Below are 20,433 nucleotides of genomic sequence, written 5' to 3'. Positions count from 1 at the left end.
TCATCGCGGTTTCCAATTTCGAAGCCTAAGGGACCTAATACGTGGGACTAGCATAGATTTGACAATGTTACTATGAAAAAAAAAACACACGGTAATGTTTAATCATTTTTGAAGTCAACGCAGTTTACAGCGTCTTAATTGAATAATTTTCCCATATAAATGTATTCAAATGCCTTTGTTGTCTTCACTTTCAAATATGATTGCGTTACCAAGTTATTTATGGCATTTTAAGCATTTTATGGATAGTACATCTAATGTTAAGTATCCGCCTGCATGGTACGCTAAATCACAGTAGCAAGTAATTATAATTATTTCTAAAAGTCACAGATTAGGATGGTAATACTCGTATCAGAATATATAATTGCTATCAATCGTATTAAGGCAGTAGGCTCCGCCTTTCCCTTACAACTCTAGGCACTGCTCATTTAAGAGTCGTTCCAGACATTTACAACCATTACTCGGATGTGGACAACTTTCTTTACAAGATAATATTTCACCGTCAACTATGATATTTTCCTTCAACTTCATCCGTAAGTAGGTACTTTGAAGGCAAGCTGACTTCAGTCAGGTAGATAAATTTGGCGGAATAGCAAGGGAGCGCAATATTCTATTTAACCTTGTCCTTTCGTCTATATTGAGGCGGTCGATTCCTATATTTTTTTGTAAGCTGGGGTCAGTCCCAGATGCTAACATAACTACATTTAATAATATAACGCAAGTATTGTATTGTATTTTTTTACATTTTTGTTTATTTAATCCAACATAACACAGTACAAATCAAAATAAAAGTAACTAAAACTACATACAAACTAAACTTATAAATAAAAAGTTGCCCATAATCACTGCCAGGTGGTAAGGTCCCAGAAGGCTGGCAGCATTACCACGCTGTATGGCAATGCTTATTCTTTGTGCTAAGAAAAAGCCAGCCCTCTGGTCACCCGAAGCCGCAATTAATTTGGAAGACAGTAATTTAAAAATATTTAATGCACTCAAATCCCAGTGACCAATGGTTTCTACCCCAAACGGTTCAAAAATGTAGGCACTACTGATGCCTACATATTTTATTTGCGCCGCTCGAGGCATTCCGCAGAGTTTTAAATAAATGGTTTGTTAAGGAAAAAGGACTGAACTGAGAAAATTAAACAGACCAGTAAATTAAATATTCGTTACATCATTCGTGTCATATCGTAGATGTCATGGTTAACAGCAGTTCACAAATTTTTTTAATGAGTCATTTCATTATTTACAAAGAAGCAGCTGGGACTTCTTTCAAGCCAGAAATGAAAGTAGGGAATGTGCCTACCTAAACAAAGGAATTTTAAATTTACGTACGTTACTACAGTAGGTCCTTCCTTGAAACGCCATGTGCGTGATGCCCGGAATACACGAAGCTAGTTTTTTCCCAGCCTATACCCGTCCCACTGCTGGGCCCAGTCCTCTTCTCAGATTGAGAATTCTTGGGCCGTAGTTCCCACGCGTTCCCAGTGCGGATTGGGAACTTCACACATACCATTATTTTTTATGGTATTTTGCCGCCCCCTAAATATGCCGCCCGGGGCGGACCGCCTCTCCCGCCCCAACTACGCTACGTCACTCCACTTTGTACATTTGGAGTCCAAACGCAATATGTATAGGATAATTGTGTTAACATAGTTATAGGATTTTGTAACTACAAACAATTGTGGATTTTGCCTGCAATAAACGTTTATTATTATAATTTTTTAATAATCATAAATTTGTCTACTTACATTAACAACCAGGGAAATTAATTATGTCAAGTGAGGGTTACCATTAATTTAGATGTAATTATTTATTGAAATGTTGCTGTTCAAAACAGTAAATGATTAATGCTAACCAAATAGCGATTCCGGGTTGCTTCTCTTGGAACTGATACAGGATGCATAATTTATGCCATAACGTAAATAAACTGCCCCTGAATTTGCATTCATATACAAATATGACATCTTAAGAGATGTTCAAGATGTACCTAGTCTGTTCACGTGTTTTTTTATTTATGTTTAAGAGCAATTTCACAAAGTTTTAGAATGATGTCTTCAATAGGTAATAACATTTTTCCCATACAAACTTTCACCCCCCCCTTATTACCGTTTAAGGGTAGAATTTTCAAAGATGGCGAAATACATGTTCAATTATATTTTTTGCAAAATGTTTTTTCAAAATTTCGCAGTCATAACTTTAGAAATAACTATTTTACATACTAACGTGTTCCCCCCCTTCACCCCCTTAGGGGATGAATTTCGAAAAATCCTTTCTTATCTTGTGTACATGATTGTCATAAAAGGAACCTCTCTGCAATTTCTAGGTTTAAGGGTTTGGGCTAGTCGTTGATGATTCAGTGATGAATGAATCAGGACTTGTATTTTTATATATTATTATATAGATTATTCGTAGATAGTCTTATTGAGAAAAAGTAGTAGGTACTAAACGTTCATGTAGTTCTTATATAGCGAAAACGCTTCCACCGTAAAAAAATAGAATAGGGGGTGTATAAAGTATTTCAATATCAAAATAAGTCATTATGAATGTAATAATTATTATTAGCGATAAGGCCGCCTATGTTTACCTTACTTTTATTTATTTATTTATTGAGAAACAAACAGTCATATATAAACATGAATTTGTAGACAAAGAAATACAAACAGACCTATAGTTTCCTTAATGATTCATATAAGAAAACGTGACAAACACACAAAATTGCTTTATTATAGTACACCTATCCTTATCACTATTACCTGGTAATTTTCTCTCTGTACCTGTTTTCCGTATCGCGTACTATTTCTGGAGTACAATAAAGAGTCATTGTATTGTATTGTATTACACTGGTGAGTGCCAGCCTACAGGACATAAACCATTTAAAGTTCTATAAGGCATACCCTGTGTCAGATAAGATAATATTACGAAGGAAGAGTAGGGTTGGATAGTTTAGCATAATGCATTCCTTGCAATGCTAAGAATATCGTGTGGTGTATTGCTTTGGATGGGAGGGATTGCGATGGATTTCTTTTTCATACTTTTAGATATCTCTACATTACCATAATCCTGAGAAACGTGATGGGAGTTACTAAATCTGATTAGTCACTTGAGTAAGTATTCACGGAAATATTCAACACAACCAAATGCTATGTAAATTTTAAACTTTTTACGAAACAGCGAAATTATTATGATAACGTTAAATAGGTAGGTACTCTACGAGTATCTACTTCTGTTAATTATAAGGTTTAAAAACCTAACCAAACCGCTCAGGTCAAACTCACAACAGGTCTTTACAATTACTATGAAACAGTTACGGGATTCAAAGTAATATGAAATAGATTGTGTACGACAGTTCAATTTATCTATACTTACGACATTGTTAAGTAGCGGATATCTCTGGATTGGAAAGTAAAAAATAATATTCTCGGATCTTTTGAATAAATCTCTAATTAAATTACCTGACATTGGCATCCCGTCGCACATACTGGAGCGATGGCAAGATCGAGAACGGATGTCCAGCTTCATACAAAGCAAGCTTCCTAATGCCTGTGAATGAATAATTCAAGTTATTAAAGAATTTAAAATATATTTAACCTCCAAAGTCGCGAGCAAAATTTTGCACATATTGTCCAATCAATAAGTGTCAACTTTTCTTGATTGTCATTACATTATAGTTTAAAATTCTTGCATTAAACATTTGACGCCGGGTCTCAGAATACACAGCGTTCACAGCACAGATATAGATAGACCTATCTACATATATCTGTGGTTCACAGTAGTCCTGAAATATTGCTCAATAAAAGAAGATTCTGAAGCAAATGGTAATATAGTTTTCTGAGACAACCTATGTATTGTAAACGTAGAAGTTACTAGTTCAAAATTAATATTTTACAGATAAATATATGCTTGAAACCAACAACGAATAGTTAAAATGTTGTGCAAAAAGTGAATTACTTAGTGTATTTACTACCCAACCGGTGTTTTTACTGAAACGAATTTCTTATGTCTCCTTTCAAAATTCCGTAATTTATTCTTAACTACGGCAAAGACAAACGAATCATTAGCATATTTTTAACAGTCACGTTATTTTTGATGAAAAACGGCGCCTCTTATTATGCCTACTTTTATCAAATAATAACAAAAACCGGCCAAGATAGGGTTCCGTAGCCATTACGAAAAAAATCAAGTAATGTTATGTGCGTTATAATACAAATAAAACACTTACTACAGTCTTAAAATCTATTACCAGAAAAATAGCGTATCTTCACGGCACTTACGTCCTTAGGAATAGAAATAGAAATAGAAATATATTTTATTTGCATTAAATGTTGTTACAATAAATGATGTTTACAATTAATTTAGGATTCAAACATTTAAACTTTTGTTGAGAAGCGCAGTTTTTCAGCAATAACTTAAAACGGTATATCCGATCATGGTGAAACCAACATGATCGGATATCCAATCACGTTAAAGACAGACAGACGGTTTTGACGAAACTATAAGGGTTCCGTTTTTGCCATTTTGGCTCCGGAACCCTAAAGAAGTACAAACATGATCCTAAAGTATGATGTTCATGGTTATAGTACAAAGTAACTGGCCTGTTCCTCATAAACCCAAATAATACTTACGGTACTTTACTTAGAAGAAAACGTGTCCACGTAGCGCGTGCGGCGTTCGATACGCCAGGTTTTATAAAAAAAAAATCAATTTTCATAATTGAGTTTCTAAATCGCCTCGTGTAATAACTTGGGTTCATATTTGTTTTTTCATATGTCAAGAATTGGAAGAAAGGTCTATTTGTTACCCCGGCCACGCAATCTGGTCGCAGCATCCGCGGGTGTAATAATAATATTTCCGATTAATTTTAGAACTTTTTATATCGCCATTCAAATCAGAGATATTTCCACTAGCCATAGATATTGTGAAAATATTTCATCGTAATTTATTAGTAGGTTATTGTTGATCGCTATTTTGTTTATCACTAGGTATAGACAGATTCAAGCGTTAGGTACTTTGTCTCCACTAATGATATGGAAATATGAGCATCCGCCCATATCAATAAACCACAATCCTTTTATCTTCCGTCGTGCACTTGTGGTAGTGGAGAAAAAAGGTAAAAGAGGTTAACTGTAAGATTTTTTTATTCACCCAAAAATAAACATCCGTTAGGTACAAAAATAAAACAATTACAAATGAAATGAAGCAAAATGGGAGTGAGACTCTGCGAGACCACTAGCTTTGAGTCTTCATCCATACTAAAACTATCTTACCTACTTAAACGAAACTACGGTAGAAGCTACGGTAAACGAGTTGTGGTCCACTGGCAGCAAGCGGCTAAGTTCCGCTAAATATACCGGTAGGTATCTATAAAGATTATTTTACAGGTATGTGCTAATATTTTTTAATTCTACCAATACCTGTTTGAATCCGCGTCTGTATCTGACATTCATGTAGCAGTAGATGATAGGGTTGTAGCAGGAGTGGCTCATGGCCAGCCAGTGGCTCGCGAACCAGGCGTAGGGCAGCCCCGGCCACGCGCCCCACTCCGCGTCGCCCTCGTGCGCCGTCCACAGCACCTGCACACCACACAGTCACCCCATGCCCAAAGACCACTGGCACTATACAAAATGAAAATACCAAGTTATAGTCTGTCAAAAAAGAGTAGAAATTAAAAAGTGGCAACACTGTAGTGTCCTCCCTTTTTGGTTTGACAGGGTTTGAAAGGGATGCCACTACAGTGTTGCCACATTTTAATTTCTACTCTTTTTTGACAGACTATAAAGTAGACTGAAGCCACCTTAGTGCGCCCGTGACTCGCCTGGCGCCTGATCTTGCACAACCCTCAGCCACTGCATGTCCCATTGACTGATTACTAGCCACTACAGCCACAGCGAGAATAAGAATATCAAGCTCATGTAGGTATTCAAGCTTTTAGACAAATTTGGTGCATCCGTGACTGATCCCGCATAACACACGGTCACCACAGGGTGGATTTACTAATTAATAAGCTAAGTAGGCCGGAGGCCAAATTTCGGTAACAAGAAATAACTTTGTTATATTGATTTCTTAGACACACCCTGAATTATAATCAGAATCACGCCAGTTAAGCTATTTAACTACGACTAATAGTTTATTGCATATTTAAGCCTTGTTGCCCCTGACCAAATGCCATGCTGATCACTATTGAAGGCACAGGATAGCTTTTGTTCCGGACAAAAGCAATCACACTTGCACCGCAGATCAAGATGCTAATAAGCGGTAACATTAAACGATGAGAGCGAAATTGAATCCACTCTAATGCTTAAAGTTGTAGGCGTCTTGTCTATTCTTTGAAAAGTTTATTTGCGTTTAAATGTACTCGAAAAAATCTAGCTGCCTACCAGCTCGCGTGATGCGCTGCCAGATAACCACTGTACGGCAAGCGTTTCGGTCGCACAATGATAAGAGAGAAAAATACTTACAATGAACACATTAAGAGGCAACCAGCAAACCGTAAACACTGCTACTACCATCACCATCATCTTGATCATCTGTGGACAAAATCACGGTCATTTGTGTACAAGAATCTCGTTCGTCAATTGTGTCTGTTTCTTTTTTTTGTCTATGTACGTAAGTTGTCTTGTACACATAGTTTACTTCGATATTTACGTACTCTGTTATGGTAAGTTCGAACGATGTGATTTTAAAAATCAGTATTTTGACCTTTCTCTTGGAGCGTTGCATGCGCGAGTCGCGCGCGCTCTGCGCCTCGCCGGGCGGGCGGCCGCCCCACACCGCGTGCGCAATGCGCGCGTAAGTGCACACCAGCGCACTCAGCGGGAGCACAAACTGCAGCGCCAGCAGCGCACACGTATACTGCGAACTCTGCTCGACCTGTTCCCACTGTTCGAGGCAAATATCTCTGTAAAAATTACATTGTTTCTATCAAACGGTCTCAAACACGAAAACTTTTGGCATTAGTGACACACATACATACATGGGATTTACTCACGCTTGGCAAAACTGATACCAGTCGGTCGGTCTCTGGAGTGTGGATACCCAGGGTATTGGCGCCGCTGTAGCGAGCGCTCCACCCCACACCGCAGCCACCACTAGCTTAGCCGCCGCTTTGCCCAAACGAGGGCGCAGCGGCCGCATGATGGCCATATAGCGGTCGATGGAGATCGCGAGCAACGTGTAGGCGGAGACTAGCACCGACACGGCCTGCGAGTAGTTGACCACCTTGCACATAATAGCGCCAAAGGGCCAGTAACGCAGCACCAGCATCGAAACAAACGAGAACGGCACACAGAACAGCGTCATGAGAATATCCCCGACCGCCAAATTCACTATGAAGTAGTTCGTCACCGTCTTCATGCGCGGAGACGTCTGCACCACAAAACACACTAGTCCGTTCCCCACTAGTGCTACCACAAACACTGTACAGTACATGAAGTAAACACACGCTTGAAACAATGGCGACGTCAAGAACTCTCCTGACGAAGCACTCGTGGAACACCATCCCTCGTAATCGGCCCATGTTGCGTTCGTGTACGCTGTAGAATTAGGTGATCCGAGCGAAACGTTCAAAAATCCATTGTCTTGAGATCTTGGCTCGTAAATTTCAAACACATATTCCGTATGATTGATATCATACATCATCATGCGGCAATTTGTTCACATCCTTGTGACACGATTCCTGTAAAAAAAGAGAGAGATTTGTCAGTCGTTTCGAGCATAATAAAGATCGCGTCGTTCAGTTCAATACCTATGGGTTTTAAAAATGAGATTTAGTAATAATACTGGGATAATTCTGCGGTATGTACCTAGTTACGTCGGCTTCGGATGCGAAAGCTGCTAGTAAACAATGTGTTGGTCGTAATTCCCGTTTACGCGGTTTACGCAGCCCGCGTACAGCGCAATCCCAACGTTACATTTGTTTACGCTGTTAAGTCGCTTCTCAGTTCATAACGATACGTCTCATTTATTTGCTTCATAATTAAGATTTATTCGCCTTCCAAGAAATTTACGTTCAAATGTCTTAATATAACCGTTTGAGAGGGAACATGTTACAAAGTAATTACTTATAAGATAAGTACGCTTATGTGATAAATTATTAAGTGTAGACTTTGATGGTAAGTGTTGAAATGTCAATGTGTAGGAGAATGTGGAGGAGAGGTATTCTCGGTTCTTCACTTAAATATCATATATAATATAGGTATATCGGGATCATATAAATAAACACTTATTCATAAATTCAGTCTGATATCATTAAGTTCGTATCAATTATTAATTTGAGTAAAGTACCTGAATGTTGCCTATTCGGTGAGAGGATATACCATTCATACTACTATAGTAGTATTAAGTAACTTGACTAAAATTAAACACATTGGTAAAGGTTGGTCTATTATGTATCATCTTCTATCTACTCGTATTTCAAATTCAGCATAATTATTCACCACTTCTGAATGGTATCTATTTTCGGAATGATATTATCCGATATGGTTACCAAAATCGGTAGGGTAGTTTAGGAAAGCTTTATATCTACGGCAAATTATTGCAAATGAAATCTTTCTTCAAGTAGGTACACACGTCAGAATCTGTGCTCAGTACCTAAAACATTTGTAACTAAATCATAACCACTGTAAACATGGTCATTACTCAACGTCACTCTATGAATAGAGTATTCAATCGACCGACGCACTTACATAGCAAAGAACTCCATTGTCATACTAAAAGGGTTCAAGGAACAACAAAGTTTAATACCAGTTTAATACAGTTTTCGGCAGATAAATATGTGGGTGTACCTACTGTGTGGGTACCGAAGAAAAGTACGTGGGCGTTTCATACTTAATTGAAAACACCTATGTAAAAAGATATAGCCGGTGAGATAAAAAATATAGCCGAACCGAATGTGAAAGTGTTTTGCTCATATCGGATATTATAGAAAAAACATATTTTTTCATGGAGATAAAGGTTAGCTGCATTTCACTTTAAAATTTCAAAAGGGATGACTCACGCGATTAAGGTTTTTCAGATTTGTCGGTATTGAAAAGTTTTATTTGTACCTTTTTAGGGTTCCGGAGCCAAAATGGCAAAAACGGTACCCTTATCGTTTCGCCATGTCTGCCTGTCTGTCTGTCTATCCGTCCGCGGCTTTGCTCAGGGAGTATCAAAGCTATAATTTTGCACGGATATACCTATATGTAAACTATGCCGACAAAAAGGTACAATAAAAAAAAACTAAAAAAATTATGATTATGAGTTGAGATGTGTTCTTAGTAATGACATTATGAGTAAAAAAAATGTAAACACTGTCTGTTATGAGTTCCGATGTTAGTAATAAAAATTTATGAACAAAAAAGTATGAGGAAAAAAATTATGAAGAGTGATTATTATGAACAAAAATCGGTAGTAAAATAAAAAATAGTAATAAGAATTTAATGAGTCAATATGGACCCAACAAAAACATTATAAACTTTATAAAATCTTGAAAAATTTAAAAATTATATGCAAGGGAATAGACTTGTACAAAACAGGACTCTTTTTATACGCCAGGAAACTTTATGACACTACGATTCCTTCTCCTACAGTGTATAGTGAACGACGTGATTTAATTACCATATTAAAGTCGGTACAAAGCTAAACCGCTTACGCTAGAACTTTTTCAGGAACATGGTTGCTCGTCTTTGTATAAGTAATGTTCAATGCAGTTTTGTACTTATAGGTAATCATCTTCATACTTTTATTTTCTATGCATGTAGTTTTATTTTCATTCTTGGTATTATGACAATTTACTAAATGGTAAATCGCAGCGTAAGACGCCCACCAACAAGATGGACGGATAACCAGGCCGCTTCCAACAGTTCCAACTGAAGCAACTAGAGGGGAGGACGTCTTACGGCTGATTTGATGTCGACGAATGATTATGAATGTGATAACTTAAAAATCCATACTAATATTATAAATGCGAAAGTGTGTTTGTATGTTTGTGTGTTTGTCCGTCTTCCACGCCGTAACGGAACGAAAGTGACATAGGCTACTTTTTATCCCGGAAAAATGCACAGTTCCCGAAGGAACAGCGCGCGATAACCGAATACCACGCGGGCGGAGCCGCGGGCAAAAGCTAGTTACTAAATAATAGCAGATTCGGCACTCGCTTTTATTTGGCAGCCACTATTTTCACATACTAGCCAGAGGGACTTCCCCTCACCACCAACGGTATTATTTACAATCACAGAGTCTATTTTTCAAACAAAATAGAAATTATAATATAATCACTAACTGTCAGCTATAGCTGTCGAAAGTGCTCTATTGTACACAGTGAGGAAGCTCTGGTAAGTATTGTATCGCAAAATTTCACGTTTTTAGGGTTCCGGAGCCAAAATGGAAAAAACGGAACCCTTATAGTTTCGTCAAGTCCGTCTGTCTGTCTGTCCGTCCGTCCGTATGTCACTGGCATTTTACTCGAAAACTACAAGATTTATATCAATTAAATTTGGAGTACAGATGTCTTGTCAAAGCCGCTATTTAGTTTTGTAGTTAAATTACAATAATAAATATTTATAGGGATTTTTTCCCCCTCCATACACGTAAAATAAATTGAAAGAAAAAGCGGTTTTTTTATAAGAATTAGTCATAAATCACAAATAATAACGGCTATGCTGCACCCGCTTCCGAAAGGGATTCCATATATTATGACTCATTATGACTAGGTCGTCGATGTAGCTGGTCGATCCTTTACGTAGGGTACCTAAATATTATGTATGGATGGCAATAAAATACTAAACTTGAAATATAGTTCGGATAAGAAATATAAAGATAGCTTTAAATTGTATAAGTGCACTTAGAATTAAATTAAACAGCTAAACAGTATGTAACTAGAAATATTGCAACTTTTGCAATCAACGCAAGCACGTACTTTAATTATCCTGTAACAAAACTTTTGCCTTACGAGTATTTTAACTAGGTACATAAATGCTTCATTCTATGGACATTTCATAGAATCTCGATATTATTATCTCACGACACCCAAAATCGACCTTTTCATTTGGACACTTTGTCGTATTTTCTTTGCCCTCTATTTCACCAATGTGATAGGCGACAAATAAACACATACATAATATTGTCTCCTCATTTGTCAACTTTTACTGTCAACCGCACTCGCAGCTGGCCAAGTTACAGGCTCAGCCTAGTTTGGTCTCTGACGGATAGTCCGACTGTTGTAAAATTCTGTTTTCTGTGAAATAAACTATTTTGTATTTTTTTGTATTTAAATAGCTAACTTCAAGATTTTTTTACGGTCGGGCTTCATTAAAGCTGAGAAATGTAGACGAAACTGTAATTGTCATCACTGTCATCTTTGTGAAAAAGGAACCAAATTTTCCATCAAGTCTCGACCCCTATCCAAGTATCCACGTAACATACTCATTAGTCTACCAGTAAATTATGTTGTGTCTCTTTTGGTATAAAATATTGAGATGCTTGTAATAAAGGAACAGGTGTTCTTACTATACTTCATTCAGAACACTGAGGGTTTATACAAATCTAAGTTTTATAAACGTATATACATTTTTCTACTAGCGCTTGCCGGCAATTACGTCTGCCAAGAATTCATTTAAGTACTACTATCCCGAGGAAATTATGTAATTTCCCGATACAAAAACTGTCCTGTGTGTGAGGCACTGGAAAGGTGCAGCTCCAGTCATTTAAAGGTTGTGAGGTAGCAGACAGACAGACATAGTTAGGTATTTTAGCACTTATAACGTTAAGTACGGATACATAAATAATGGTGTAAATTGTCATCTAAAAGTACATACGTGTTATACTACAATTTGCTTTAAAATGAAATTTATGAAAAACATTGACGTTTATAGTACTTACAGGATCTGATTGCAAGTTTACCCTTGTCATCGGGTACCATAAGTGGACATTATAAGACTCATCTTATCTACCTGTTTCATCATGTATTAAAAAGCTTAGAACAGCAATTTTTAAACATATATTAAAAAAATCTGAGCTCCTGAAATGCCTAAAATATTATTTAAACGTTGCACCCTGTAACCGGCTAACCGATACGAAAAATGAGAAGTCGTGGTTGTATCAGAAAAGTCGCTACTTCGCGCGCGCGTAACCATAAAAGTATACGCTTATAAATAACTTGTCTTATCTACGAGCACTGATCTGATTAAGTTGGTCTCCATCCATAGTTTCAGATAACATCTTGGGCAACTGACTGTTTATCGTTTACCGCTTTGCCTTGTTGTTACGATGTACCGATGTGCGGGCGCATCATAAGGGTGCCATAGCCAATTATGATAAATAACTACGATTGAAGCGTTTTCAGGCCAATAGGTATACATTGTTTTCTATACCAGCGAGATCAGGATGTTCTGGTTTCGATTCTGATAAACTGTCTCGATCTGTTAAAGTTCAAATACCTGGGCGACCGAGCTTTGCTCGGGCTAAAACTCGGTAACAAGCGTTTTCCCAGAGATAAGACCAAGCTATCGATTTTCCATCCCCGAAAACCCCTACATACTAAATTTCATCGAAATCGTTGGAGCCGTTTCTGAGATCGCCGAAATATATTTACATATATACAAGAATATATATTATAGATGACTGACCTTGTTTAGTATTTTGACGGTTGGCGGTAAAGAAATGTTTTTACTCACATTCAAGACAAGATTTTAACGTAGAAAAATCTGAAGGGAACACCGTCTCTGTCGCGAGAAAATATAGATAGAATAATGTTGCAAAAAGGACTTCGTATGATAAAATAGCAAATAAATTTCTTTTACGTGTCAATGTCTAGGATAAATCGGTACATTTTTCGCGGGTGAGGTTTTGATAATCTTAAAAGAAACCCTTAACACGAATTTCTCCAATGCACCACACATTTCAGCCTATTTGTCTCTTATTTAGTCACTTAAGCAGCGAAACTAGCGACATCTATGCTGTAGCCCTCGTCGAGAAACTTTCAGCACTCCATTGGAACTAGCCGCTCACCCGGACAAGAGTAACGTTATGAAGCAATCAAATTAAGATTGTTTTTTTGGAATCTTTTTGTATTTTTTATTTCAATTCCAAATTTTTGTTACTTTTACGGTCATCCCTTAAAATCCATATCGAAAATACTGAAACTGAAATATAGAGGCACAGAAAAACCAGAAAAATAAGACCAGCGCTGGGAATCGAACCCAGTTCCTCGGCATTCCGCGCCGCGTGCTATACTGCTACACCACCGCTGGACAACGGTACAGACACGTATTTCTCCTATGTGCCACATATCTCAGCCTGTTTGTTTCTTATTTAGTCACTTAAGCAGCGACACTAGCGACATCTATGCTGTAGCCCTCATCGAGAAACTTTCAGCACTCCATTGGAACTAACCGCTCACCTGGACAAGAGATATCGTTATTAAGCAATCAAATTAAGATTATTATTGATTGTTGTGCTTACCTAATGATATTCGGAATTTTGAAAATCGGCATTTTAGTAATCGGAATTCGTATTTTTAAGATTTCGGATTATTATTGAGTTGGACTTCTTATTGTTCAGTGTATCAAAATTCGGAATTTTGAAAATCTTAATTAGATATTTTTAAATTTTCGGATTTATAAAAATCGGATTTATGAAGAATCGGAATTAGCATATTAGGAGTTTTAAAACATTGGGAATTATAAACATCGGTATTTTGAAATTCGTGATTCCGACTTTCAGAATTTAGTTTTTCGTATTTATGTAGTGTACCCATAATGCATTAACTCAATTATTATTGTTTTATTTTATCACTCTATATAATATCATAAATAAATAAATGCGAAAGTTTGTAAGTATGTTTGTTTGTTTGCTCATTTGTTTGATTGTTTGTTACTTTATCACGTCTAAACTGCAAAACTGATTTAGATGAAATTCAGTGTACAGATAGTTTGAGTCCCGAAGAGAGACATAGGATAGTTTTTATTTCGGAAAATTGCATAGTTCCCGCAGCGATAAACGAATTCTGCGCGGACGGAGTCGCGGGTAACGGCTAGTCTTTCTTAACCGCTGAACCGATTTACCTAGGTGAAATTCGGTATACAGATCCGGGGAAGACCCGAGCAAGATCCGGAGAAGTACTTAGAATAGTTTTTATCCCGGAAAATTGCAAAGCTCCCGCGGGATAGCAACGAATTCTACATGAACGGAGTCGCGGACAACAGTTAGTTAATGAATAATTGACACTAATAATAACGTCTTCGATATTTTAATTAGAATTAAGTTTAGACTAAAAAAAATGCAATTTATTAAATGACTTCCTAAACGGTGCATTATAAAGAGCCTATTTTCCTTCTGCCCATTCCTATATTGAACAAACTTGAACATAACATTTTTACCCGTTCAAAAAGAAGAAGATTCGAATGTATAACATTGAACCAGTAAGTTGATTTATTGGCCTTAAAATTTGTCAAGATTCTGGAAACATAATGCATGTTTCAAATTGAATTCAAAGAAAAAAGGCTTTATAAAAGTGACGGAAACGTAAAAGAACATATAAGTGATGCAGTTTTGCCTGAAAGGAAATTACAAAAAAATTCAATAACACCCAGGAGATGAGTTTCCTTCTAGTGTCGTCTCCGGCACACTAAAAGGTGGCAACATCGTCAAAACTTGTTTTTCATTTTGGCCAGACGCCAATATTGTAGCACGTAACTATTTCTCACAGGGTTTACTGAATCTTTTTGAAAATACAGTTCAGTTCAGTCCAAAAACGTGTCATTGACGTAACTCAATTATCTTTGACTCCGTGGCTAATCGAAAAATAAAAAATAAATTACTTTCCACCCTAGAGATGAAAACGCAATTTTCCACCCGGCTATCTACCCATGAAAATTATACTTTCCGAACAGGAGAGATGAAAAAAATAATACGTGATAGGTTTGATTTTTGTCACAATATCGCAATGAAATTGCAAAACATCAGAACCTCAGAGCCGACAAACTTGCGGACGCTAGGTGGCGCTGATGTCGTGCACAGAGCCAATAAACAATTTCCCGTGATTGGCTATTTACAGAAATACCCTGTTTAAGTTGACTCCCCATGGAAATCAATTTCGAAAAATAACAAACTAAATAAATAAGTACATGGTGGTTTTAACTGCTCTATATAAATCAATGAAAACACAACGAGTGCACTATTCGCGTGATGGATTGCTACTAACTCAAAAAGAAAACTAACATTTTCTACTACACGAATCCTTCCGATTTCCCCTGAAACCCGTAGGTTTTTCTAAGAGGTCACGATTTGTACCTACTTGAACGTGAAGTTCCACCATTACTCTACTCGTAAAATACAAAGAAGAGGAAAAGGAATATTCGGAGTATATCAAATCTGTGTTATCTCACGTCGTCGTTATCGAACTTCTTTAAGCCTTTGCTTGTTTCAAACCCTTTGTGCAATAACTTATTTTTGCCCATTAAAATCTAAAAGAGAATTCGAAAGATTATTTTAAATGCCAATATTGGTTTGAGACAGAATTAGTCAAGAGTAAGTGATAAGATTTCAGAATAAATACTAAATGTAATACTAATCTTGCAAATTTTAATTATGCGAAATGTTATCAGGTAAATAATTGTAAATAAAAAATTTGAGAGGTCTTTCAATTCATTTTGTACAACTTTCGACAAAGCAATTAATAAAATGACAAGCTGTGACGCCCACACAGTATAAATAGCTGAACGGTACTCAACCAGCCATTCAATCAAAACAAGATAATCACCATATTTCATTTCAACGCAATGTAAATAAGAACTTTCGCTTTTGTTATTCTTGTTTCAATAATTGATGGATTTCATCCAATTTTTGGGGTGCTATTTCCGAATAAGTCGGAATAGAAACTTCGAACGGAATGAAATGATCGTTATGCAAGTTTTTTGGCTCCTATTGAGTTTCAAATTATGTTGAGCTACCTATATATATTTTATTAAGTATGTATGCTATAAGCTTCATACGCGTGGCAGGACCTTTTGTAAGGTCTATCTGGAGCACCACCACCATTTTACTCGCTAGTCATGCCACCAAAGAGAAGTGCTTGCCTTACTGTGTGCGTTTTGGTGGAGAGCACGACAACTGGTGAAATTGTGGCAGATGAGGTATTTCATCGTAGTCATAACCATACACAAATACACACCAAAAAACGCAAGTGAGCCTGTCTTAGCTTCGCCGCACTACGTCGCGGAGGATCAAATCGAGTTTATCTATTTTATTTTGAAGTAGGTATTTATGTACATTCAGAGCTAATTTAAATCTTGTTTCATAATCATAACGCAGGGGCCACAAAGAGTGGACTTTGCGAGAACGTGCAGTAAGCGCAAATCTTTTTTTAACCTTCATCATCATCATCATGTCAGCCGAAAGACGTCCACTGCTGGACATAGGCCTCCCCCAAGGCTCTCCACTCAGACCGGTGTTGTGCTTTCCGCATCCACCGCGATCCCGCGATCTTAACCAAGTCGTCGCTCCATCTTGTAGGAGGCCTACCGACAGCTCGTCTCCCGGTCCGCGGACGCCATTCGAGAACCTTCTGGCCCCATCGGACATCCGTCCTGCGAGCAATGTGCCCCGCCCACTGCCACTTTAGTTTCGCAATTCTTCGGGCTATGTCGGTAACCTTAGTTCTACTGCGGATATCATCATTTCTAATTCTATCCCGCAGAGAAACCCCGAGCATAGCCCTCTCCATAGCCCTCTGAGTGACTTTGAGTTTTCTCATGAGGCCCATCGTTAGCACCCACGTCTCAGATCCGTATTAGTTTTATATCTTGTACCTTGGGGGGAAAATGCCTTAGTCGCCACGCTTGGCAGGCGGGTTGGCGACCGCAGTTATATCCGATAGTTCGCGGAGAACGCTGCTGCCCATCCTCCGGTTTATCCCTTAGTCGCCTCTTACGACACCCACAGGAAGAGAGGGGGTGGTGCAATTCTTGACCGACACCACACGGGGTTTTTTAACCTTAATTAATTCTAAATATTTTGAGTGCCTACTTGCTTAGTACTAATTGAAATGTTCCACCAGCTTTACTTAAAATTATTTACATAAAGTGATTACTTATCATAATTTCATTGCTATCATAATTTTCACGTGCTATTTTTGATTTTTATTATCTTTAAGGGAACAGGTCAAATGAAGTTTATTTCTCCAAGAAACTAATGGCCTAACTTTAACTGTTTATTTAAAAGATAATTAAGAATTAAGATGGTAATTATATAGTTAAGCGCAGTAAAGCTTCTTAATATACAATGTGTTAATTAAATAACTTAAAACCAGAAAGTAGTTTGCTCAGAATCGAGAGTAGAATCAACTACACTATGTTTGTGTTTTTAAATCCCTTTTTTATTGTGCCCAGTCTAAAAGTTACGACTGCAACAGGCGCCAGTTAAATATTTTGAGGGTTGCATACTATTTCGATAATTTAATACTGGTCGGTTTGCTGTCACTGTGTGATTTTCTTCTAAAAACGTCAAAGCGCAAAAATCTGACAATAACAAATTATGAGTGTAGAGTTAGAAATGAAGTAGAATTACTGACTTAGCAAAACACACCAATATCTTTTAAAATAATGAAGATATTCAAAAATAAATTCAATCAACTTACTCAAAATGAAAAAATATTTTTGGGGTGCTTGAGGTTTTCAGTTAGGTATTTAATTAACATCTTGTATAAACGATTTTTTAAAATGTTTAATTTGCACATATTATTTAGCAAAAGAACCTTTAAAATGACTGTATACTCGTAGTTACTATTGTTATGTGAGAATAAATGACCAAAACGTTAATTACCTATCAGATAGGCAACGGAAATTAAGAAAACACGGTGAAAATACGCTAAGATCTTCACGAAATTTTATCGCCCTGTGGAACTTGACTTATTTTAGTTGTAATTTGACGTAATGTAGCGTATTTAGCAGTGGCGTAGTAGTAGTAGGCGTAAAATTTTGGCTAAATATTTGCGCTGAGCGTTGATGTGCCAGCTCATCAGTCCAGCGCTAGGTATTCTTTTTATATTTTTATTGCGATAATGTCAGCCCACCTGCAGTCAAAACATTGTCATCCTGTCTTACTTACAAAAGAGATGTGAGATATCAAAACGAGTAAGTAAATCGATTTCAATTAAATTTGCTATAAGAATATAGTCGTCTTAGGTGGTGACAAAATTAAACATATTAACGGGCATTACTTCAGAGAAAAAGTATTTTAAACAATTACACAAACAACGGTCGCTCATAAACTCATCATAATGAGCTGAAGACGACGTACACCGAAACGTAATGCTTGCGCGATTTTCCTTTCGTTTTGTAAACACGGCATTTCAACCAACCGCTCAATCCACATCCGCGGGAAGCCGATGACATCGGAATGTAATCTCAAACGTTGAAAGCCGTAATGTGTTTCCTGTAATTTCACAGAACAATTAACTTTTGCCGTAAACGTCGTTGTAACTACTCTAATTCTATATAGCAACAACTGCTAATCATATCCCATTTAACCGAATACAAATACAAATCGAATAAAAATATAACCCTCTATAATCTAATAGATACGGGGAAAAGCGTTACATTTTTATATCAGTGACTGACGATCCCGTTCCAAAATAGTCACAGTGAAAAGTCATCGTGACTTTGTCACGCCTGTTACTCGTGTCACTGCATGATATTTGTGACATGTCACAGTCCTGTAATGAACGTTTTTTTTGTCACACAGTTTATTTCAACGTGAAGTTATGTCACGCCTGTTACTCATATCGTCATATGATATTGTCGCGGTGCTATTATGACCTTGTTTTTGTCACACCGTTATCACACAAGTAATTGATCCAAAACAACCTTCATATTTTTAGAGGCTTAGGACTATCGCACACTACTCCACAGCGTCGTGATTTGAGCAACAGAAACTGCGCTAGGCGCTAGGAACAGCATGAATGTACTATATGATTTTGTAACGTTAGAGTCGTGTTCAGATATTTTTGATCAAATTTTTGCTCACAAGCTTATGAACTCGACTGTACTATGTGATTGCCCTTAATAAGCTCCTGATATTTCAATGCAGTTACATGCATTATGATCACGGGTAGACACGACGAGGATCTCACCAAAGTACCTAATGAATGAGGGATCGTCATTGCAATAAATGTCTAACTGTCACAACTAAGCTGAAATATCGCAAGGTTCTCTTACTCTGCCTATGTACTAAATGGATACAAGTTATGCCCTCAGGGGACCAAACTTCGTCCACAACTCGGTTTAGAAACTATTTACACTGAATGTCGGACCTTTAATTCTGTTAACACCGTGGTTCATCAAAACTTTTATGCTACCTCGGCAGATATAAGTCTATTTTGTGTCGTAAGTAAAAAAATAAAAAATATCAAAAGTCAAGTAATAAAGTGAAATAAAGTAATAAAGTAAAGCATTGAAGTTTGAACGCGCATATCTCCAGAATACCAGTCACAGATAAAATGCGCAGGTCAACAGGTTTGTTTGGTGAAGATTGGTTGCAATTCGGAAATTGTGGCTGTATGCACACGCGTAGCTTTTACGGTAGGTAAAAACGCAAGCCATAGTGTGTATTTGCGTTACAGACTCCATGAATATAATTATACAGATCAAATTTGCGTTACAGACTCCATGAATATAATTATACAGATCCAAAATAAAGTAGACGGTTTACGTTTTTCATTTCAAACTGACGGAGAATTGCACTGTGTCCAATTAATAAAAGAACAATGCCAAGTTATATTTTGCATTTCATGATGATCCATTTAAATAATTTGAGAAATAAAGGATAACGGATACGAATAACTTGTCGGGCTATCCGTTGACCTTTATCGTTTTCATAAGCTCCTTGATATAAATTGGATTTATAACTTAAGACAATGGGAACCGAGGGAGTTTTATTTAATTAAAACTAATAAGTAATTACAAAATTTGAAATTCAGAAATTAAAAAGGGCTAATTAATAAAGTTAACAGTGTGGAATTTTTCTTTGCCTCAAATTAAATAACCTTTGTGCTTCTAATCGTTATTAATTGACATTCAACTGTCAACCTTTGCATCAAAGTAGTAACAAGATACTAATATTACTTTTTAATTTGATTGTCGTATAAATACAACTTTAAATTTACAACATTTTAGCTAAATTCACCCTTTAGATTAATACATGACGATTTTCAACCACTTTCCATGGTGTTCAATTTTATTGTTAAAACATTGTATTGTATTGTGTATTGTAAGGTCGGCAACGCACTTGTGACTCTTCTGGTGTTGCAGGTGTCCATGGGCGACGGTAATCGTTTACCATCAGGCGATCCGTTTGCTGGTTTGCCCCCTATACCATAAAAAAACACTGTGTTATAAACTTAATCCATAATTAATTAATGCTCGATATGAACAAATGGCGGAAACAGGTGAGGCCTTTGCC

General features: G+C 37.0%; 1 protein-coding gene across 1 annotated transcript in view; it reads right to left on the bottom strand.

Annotated features, from left to right (window-relative positions):
* The window catches only part of LOC141427388 (RYamide receptor-like), a 46,496-nt gene that overhangs the window by 13,754 nt on the left and 12,309 nt on the right, over positions 1-20,433 (bottom strand). The window contains exons 2-6 of the mRNA XM_074086746.1: positions 6,986-7,672; positions 6,697-6,895; positions 6,456-6,524; positions 5,412-5,570; positions 3,453-3,540 (exon numbers count right to left, since the gene is read on the bottom strand). Coding sequence (XP_073942847.1) covers positions 3,453-3,540; positions 5,412-5,570; positions 6,456-6,524; positions 6,697-6,895; positions 6,986-7,638 — 1,168 coding nt within the window. The 5' untranslated portion in view covers positions 7,639-7,672. The remainder of the gene's footprint in view (positions 1-3,452; positions 3,541-5,411; positions 5,571-6,455; positions 6,525-6,696; positions 6,896-6,985; positions 7,673-20,433) is intronic.

Source organism: Choristoneura fumiferana, chromosome 4 (assembly GCF_025370935.1).
Source record: "Choristoneura fumiferana chromosome 4, NRCan_CFum_1, whole genome shotgun sequence".
NCBI classification, from domain to species: Eukaryota; Metazoa; Arthropoda; class Insecta; order Lepidoptera; family Tortricidae; genus Choristoneura; species Choristoneura fumiferana.
The sequence above is the reverse complement of the archived record's forward strand: the minus strand, read 5'-3'. Positions and strand labels throughout refer to the sequence as shown.